General features: G+C 37.1%; 1 protein-coding gene across 1 annotated transcript in view; it reads right to left on the bottom strand.

Moving 5' to 3' along the window:
• The window catches only part of LOC122257598 (major facilitator superfamily domain-containing protein 6), a 12,264-nt gene that overhangs the window by 941 nt on the left and 3,823 nt on the right, over positions 1-7,500 (bottom strand). The window contains exons 3-13 of the mRNA XM_043022994.2: positions 7,266-7,397; positions 5,936-6,058; positions 4,356-4,570; positions 3,176-3,274; positions 2,583-2,837; positions 2,107-2,239; positions 1,846-1,931; positions 1,554-1,722; positions 1,212-1,356; positions 752-903; positions 217-369 (exon numbers count right to left, since the gene is read on the bottom strand). Of these exons, the coding sequence (XP_042878928.2) occupies positions 217-369; positions 752-903; positions 1,212-1,356; positions 1,554-1,722; positions 1,846-1,931; positions 2,107-2,239; positions 2,583-2,837; positions 3,176-3,274; positions 4,356-4,570; positions 5,936-6,058; positions 7,266-7,377 (1,642 nt within the window). The 5' untranslated portion in view covers positions 7,378-7,397. The remainder of the gene's footprint in view (positions 1-216; positions 370-751; positions 904-1,211; positions 1,357-1,553; positions 1,723-1,845; positions 1,932-2,106; positions 2,240-2,582; positions 2,838-3,175; positions 3,275-4,355; positions 4,571-5,935; positions 6,059-7,265; positions 7,398-7,500) is intronic.

The following is a 7,500-nucleotide window of genomic DNA, read 5'->3' as shown; positions in this document are numbered from 1 at the left end:
TCATCATCATCATCATCATCACCATACCAATAAAGATGTCACTAATAGCAATATCATGAGTTACTATTACAACCACAACCAATAATAATCATAGTTATACTAAAGCTAAAAAAAAAAAAAAATTCTCTAAAGGGACGGTGCAAATAACCGCACACATAAAAAACAAAAAATCCATCTATCCATACGACAATCTATCTATCTATCAATCAATCCCACCTTTTTCCAGCATCCTCTTCCTCAGGTAGGCATAATAGACGATGACGTAAGCGACCGCCCCAGCCAGAGATATGTACGCAAAGAACCTGAAGGCAGCTGGGAGGCCGTAGCTGGAGATCAGGTATCCTCCGAACAACGCCCCTACGCCACGACCTGGAGAGGTATTGGCATTGTTATTAGGTGAAGCATTAGGGAATAGGTGAATGTTTGCTTGCAGGAGCTTGTGGAGATTTGTTTTTGGAATCTTTCTATTTTTTTTTTTTTTTGTGATGATGATGATGATGATGATGATGATTGTTGGTGTTATTGTTATCGTTATTGTCATTATTATTTGGTTAATTAATTTTAAAAATTCAATTTTATGAGTGTCTATATTTTTGATGTGTGTTTTTGTTTCTATGTATGCATATTAAGACAATATAAACTTTAACATCTGGAAAACACAAGCTATGGTCATAGATTATAACATACAACATATTAAATAAACACGTAACTTTTACAAGATAAAAAAAAAAAAAAAAAAAAGGCGCCATACCCAGCGAATAGTGCGTGGCGCCCGCGAGGCCGGTCATCGTGGCCAGGAGTCCCTTCGGAGCGAGGAGGGGGCAGTAGGTGATGGCGGCGACCCACATCACCTGGTACGTGAACACCTCCAGCATCTCGTAGGGGAACACTAGCCACGGATCTCTGAGGGGACAGAGCTGATGTTTAGGTGGACATATACATACACACATACATATATATATATATATATATATATATATATATATATATATATATATATATATATATATATATATATATATATATATATAGAGAGAGAGAGAGAGAGAGAGAGAGAGAGAGAGAAATTATGGAATTTGATAACTCATACATATATATATATATATATGTATGCTTGTATGTACGCCTAAATGTGTATGTGTTAGAGTGTGTATATATGTATGTATTTGAACACATAGGAATATTACTATTTTGCATAGAAAACCACTCACGTCAGGTATGCATATCCAAAATGCCTGACCGCGTAGCACACGAACGATATGAAGAAGATTGCAGGTCGACCGACCTTTTCGACGACCTTGTCAGCAATGAACATAAAAGGGATGCCCACCACGCAGCCTACGGTCAGGGTGAGACCTGCAAATAGGAAGACAGGAAGTCACACGCCGCGACATAGATCTTTCTGACGGTCAAAGGCAATAAACATCATTCAGTACAAAAATCAGTACACAACAACGTACACACAAGTAAAGTAGGCACCCATATAAAACACACACACACACACACACACACACACACACACACATGCCGCACCTGAGAGTGAAAGCACTTACCTAACAGATAATTGGGAGCTTTGAGTTCTCTGAGGAAGACGAAGAGGTAGCTCTCAATGAAGCCCCAGTTGGACCCGAGGACGAGAACCATGACCAGGAAGATGTCGATCTCCACCTTCGTTACCAACTCCTTCAGATCCTGAATGAGCTTTTTGTTGGAGATGTCCACCTGTAGTAAAAAAAAAAAGAAAGAAAGAAAATCGTGAAGATTAGACCGTATTGTGGTATGATATTCGGGATAAAAGTAATGCGCTTGCGTTGCCTGTGCAAGATATGCCGACATGATTCTCACCGTGAACTGTAGCCGAGCCACGAGCAGTCCTGATATGGCGATCAGCCCGCCGCCCAAGTAAAAGGCAGGCATGTAGTCCGAATAACCTTGGGGAAAAAAACATATTAATATCATCCGTGCAAAATGTTGTACATGGTTTTGCGAAAATAGATTTATAACCTCCATGTCATTCACTATGGCAGGAAAGACAGGAAATAATAGTCATGTCAACCTTTTCAAGCGTGGCATGTGCATGGATCCATGAAAACAAGAAAACCTTACCTACATTGGCACTGTGGCTATCGAGGATGATACCAGTTACAAGGGGCACGATTGCCGTACCCACAGTCGCGAGGACACGTTGTTTGCCAAAGTCGGCTTTGTATTGCTTGATAATAGCCAGCGTCGTGGCGTCCTGAGGATGGAGTGACAAAGAACATTAACAATTACAAAACACAAACACAGTAACGTGTACAACACAGACATAATAAAACACAAACACAGTAAGAAAGAGTAAACTCGTAACGTTTCGAACTTTTAAAGAACGTCCATCATCAGACGTAAGCAATCCAAAATCTGTTGGTAACGTTTACCGTATTCCTTCTGGCAAACCAATACCCGCCGGCAAAAATATAACCTTAGTGGAGGCAAAGTTAATCATATACGAATAAACAAACAAAACCCTTACTAGGAAAACAATTCGGCAACGTCAATTAAAGAGCGGGGTTGCCTATTGTCATATAAAGGAAGAGACGTACTAGCATGGTAAAAGATGAAGCCAGGAAGAAGGTGCTGATCATACGGAGACCGAAGTAGATCCAGAATGTCGCCGGATTGTTGGAAGGATCGTCAGGATGTTGGCAGGGGTCTGACACCGTCACTTGACACTCGAGAGGGCAGCCAGAGGGACAAACAAGGTTCTGGAACTCTTGTCCGCCATGCGTTAGGTTAGACCACGTGTGGGAGCACTTGTCTTTCTCTCTCCATGATAATACGGTGGCGTTGATGGTCACCTGGATTTAGATGATGATAATTATTATAAAAGAATAAAGTAAAATAATGAGAAAGGAATGATATAGAATAATAGATCAAGACATGTCGCAGAATGATAGATGAATAGATAAATAGATAAATTTAATGATATTAACTAACGTGGAATGTGTATTCAGGTTTCATTAATGCAGCCCTTTTTTCTAATTTCAGTTTTATGGATATTGTGTTCTCTAGTTCAATGTCACGTTTCTTATTTGACTTTATGTTATCGTTTGACAGATTTAGTTATTTAGTAATATTGATATATTTTGAAAAAGTATAAATACATTATCACTGTACATACTGCCCGCTGCCATACCTCTTCTGTGATATTGAAGGAGATGCAGGAACTATCACCCTGAAGTGAGGAACAAAGGTTTGCTTCTGTGGCTGTTGTCTCGCAGAGGAACTTGCAGTTCTGGAGAAGTACAGTATAGGGATTATCCCAGGACTGATATCACACACACACACACACACACAGACACGCATACACATACATACAAACATATCTATATATACATACATACACACACACACACACACACATATATATATATATATATATATATATATATATATATATATATATATATATATATATATATATATGCGAAATTACACAGTAATAAATCTCGTTATCTTATTGTTTTAGTTTTACCGAAATTTCAGTTGGAAATAAAAAATGCAAGTCACGAATCAAAGAAAACCTCCCAACTTTTGGGGAAACTATTCTAAAGAGAGTCGTGGCATCACCCAGGTTTATAGTTAAATGCTGTTACATATGAAAGGTAAATAAGGTCGAAATAAACGATAAAAATGTGCAAAGTAAGTAATTTAAGATTGCAATATAGCCATATGCATCATTCATAATGCTAGCTAATCAAGCGTATGATAGTAATCTTAAGAAAGAGACGGGTTTTCCTACTATCCGTGAAAATACATACATGAGGTAGACAAGCGCCTATATATACGAGGCCTGATTATAAAACAGTTTATTGGATTTTGTAAAGCGGGCAGTCAGTAGTCTGATACTCTCTCTCTCTCTCTCTCTCTTATAACCATATGTAGTGCCTAGAATGTTCTTATTATATTCATTTCTGATACGGCAATTTCGGGCTAACATACACCAACTGTTTCCTACTTGGGTCTTGATGGATGACCTGGGACTCCTCAGAGAGATCGACTAGATAAAGAAAGAATGCTCACCCATTGTTTATAATTCTATATTTTGCTTCAACTCTGACCCACTTTTAAGATAACAATCTTTTTAACATTCAGAAGTTAAACTATTAATCATTTCTTAATTCGTTCATTAGTATTCACTTTAACTTATTTCCAATGAGAGATTAATACTCTAACTAAAGAACTATACTATTTCCTCATCCCAAAACTATCACGGCTTATCTGCGTTCCAGAGATGTATTCTTTTAGAAAATAACTCGCATCGAATTCAAGGCATGATTTCCTAAGATTCGAGCCTGAAGGAGCAAACATCCCACCTTTAAGACCATCTGGAGATCAGTGGAGTTGCGGAGGTCGTGGCAAAGGTCGCAGGACGACCAAGTGAGAGAATGGTCGTCTGGTCCGCACGCGAGAGTGAGCGAGTTCGTGGGACGAGCAGGGACGTGTAACAGCATCAAGTGGAACAGCACACACATGAGAGTGTTGAAGCACACGACAATTTTGTACTTGCCAAACTTGTCCGCGATGATGCCTGCGGAGAAGGTTAAAGTAAATAATGATATGCCGGTAAACATGTAAACAACTATGGAAAAATAGGAAAACACAATTTTTTTTCGCCTTATTGCTTTTTCCGGACATCAAATACAAATGATACAGGGAGGTGCATACTGTATTGCATTGATTAAGCGCGCACCGTTCTTGGAAGCATCGTGACTTCCCGCAGCGGTGTTTCTCGGTGCCACTTCTATGATATTCCTTTGTCGCGGAGTCAATCCTTGGCTGGTAATGGAGGCTTGGGGTGTCGATGGGAACGGCGAAGGCGCTCCTGTTGTCTTGGCGCCAAAGGGCGTTGCCGCGTCGCACCCGCCGCCAGGTATACTGTACACCTGACTAAGAGGTCTGCGGTGACCTGACCTCTTTTCGGCGGTAAGAGGTCAGAGGCCATGACAATAGGAGCGTCTTTATTGTTCGCGTCGACACCGACGGCCATCTTCCTAAGTGGCCCCAAGCCTCCATTATCAGGGAAGGATTGGCCCCTCGAACGACAAAGGAATATGATAGATGTGGCATTGATACGATCTACAAACATAAACATCACTGTGGGAAGCCACGGTCTAGCCAAGGTCGGCGCGCACCATACCACGCGTATATATACACATTAGTAAGTTTTCTTTTCCCCCTTTTTTGTTAGATCTCGATCAGCATGAATGCTATACTGTCGGTAAACGTAAAATAGCAAGGCTATATATCTATATCTTTCTATCTATATAACTTTCCATGTATATTACATATATATATACACACATATGCATGTATATGTGTATATAAGTATATATATGTATGTATGTATATATGAACATGTATTTATGTGTATATATACATATAAATACCTGTATATATACAAATATATATATATATATATATATATATATATATATATATATATATACATATATATATATATATATATATACAAATATATATATATATATATATATATATATATATATATATATATATATATATATATATCAACTCTTATATATGATAAACATACACTGTATTTTTTTAGTATGTTACAATAATAAAGCACTGATAAGGATTAACAATTTGAAATAAACAAGGAAATACTTTCTGGTCTAATTTGTACAATCAACAAATCCGATAAGATTCTTAAATTTAGTATTTTCCTCTTTCCTCACATAAGAAGAAATCACGCACACACTCCCACTGGACCACAATAACGTGTCTCCTTCATTAATTCAGAACATGTTCCGTATGAACCGGGCAGCTCACGGTAAAACATGAAGCACATTACTGATATTATAATTTTCTTAAGACTAATTAGAAAGCCAGTAACAGCGACACGCCACATGTTTCTGGCGCATCAATTTACCTGATATTGGCGGCCCGAGGAGGGAGGCGATCGGCAAGAAGGCGTATATAACAGCTATTTCTTTGACTGTTATGCCCAGCGTCTGCATGTGAAGAGTCAGGTAAGGCAGGAAGGCCGTCGCACCTGCACGATGATTAATTGTTATGCAACAGATTGTTAAATGATGTGTATAATTATTTTTGTTTTTAAAATCTTTGTTTTATTATTACCTATTTTCTTTAATTTTGTCATTTTATATCATCTATCCGATAATTATCTAATTTTGCCGAGCTATATATCTGTGTACAATATAAATATATATATATATATATATATATATATATATATATGTACATATGCACACATTTATATATATATATATATATATATATATATATATATATATATATATATATATATATATATATATATATATATATATATGTGTGTGTGTGTGTGTGTGTGTGTGTATGTTTGTATGTACATAAACATGTATATATGATTTCTACTTCTTACTTCCTCCTTTGCATTTTGTAAAACTGGCGTTGGAAATAGTAGTATAGGTTTGTTCCCTGAGACAGTTTGATAAGTAATGAATCTCAAACGTAGAATAGCTTAAAATCTTTCATAGTAAAAAAGATCATACAGCAATGTAAGGCATGATTCAAGAATGTTCACAGCTAATAAAAAAATTGGCAAAGTAAAAGCAATATTACAATACGGATACAAAGTCCAGATGGAATCGCTTGGTACAAAATGTTCCTTAAGGGAGAAAAAACAAAAACAAAAAAACACAAGTGGAACTAGGTGATACCCTCATTACTTCAGGTGTCAGAGATGAAGTCTACCACGTCATGCTTAAAAGTCTCAACAGTTGTAAACAATAAAAAATAAGGAGCATTTATCCCTAAGTCGTGACCTGAATGTGTCCATGGAATCAAAACAAACTGTTATGCTGTTAGTGTTAGTACGTAATCCACGCTTACATAACACCCAACGCGTAACATAAATTATTTACGAGCGTCACTGAAGCATCGTATCTCATTAAGTGTTATGTCACTGCTGGTATATTAACTCTCCTAGTCAGCCTTTCATATTGAAAAAAGACAAGGATACTCACGGTTCTATCTTTATAACAAATCTGTTTTCATTTACTGGGATAAGAATAAATATTCCCTCTGCATATTAATCTTCAAATCAAACCCCTATCTTAAAAAAAAATGATTAAATACATATGTACAATCTACAGTATATAAATAAAGCTTGCCTTATCATCTACAAACCGAACTACAGAAGTACTGTTAAGATAATTACCATTACGATTACGAACTGCTGGTTTTCCCTGACTCACCTCCCATGAAGAGGAAGTAAATAATCTTGATGGGTAGCAGTTCCTTCCTCCAGGTCAGTCCTTCTTGGAGTTTTGCCTTCCAGCCATTGCCGCTCTTCTTCATCGACTCCATTTTCTTCTTTTTCTACGAAACTGGAAAGATACAGAGAAAGAATTTTGGTACAGGTCAATTAACTAGTTTCGTTCTTGTGATGTTCTAGTGTAAATAAATAAATAAATATATATATATAAATAT

Source organism: Penaeus japonicus, unplaced genomic scaffold, assembly GCF_977035675.1.
Source record: "Penaeus japonicus unplaced genomic scaffold, GWHDUDI00000001_assembly GWHDUDI00000023, whole genome shotgun sequence".
Lineage (NCBI taxonomy): Eukaryota > Metazoa > Arthropoda > Malacostraca > Decapoda > Penaeidae > Penaeus > Penaeus japonicus.
The sequence above is the reverse complement of the archived record's forward strand: the minus strand, read 5'-3'. Positions and strand labels throughout refer to the sequence as shown.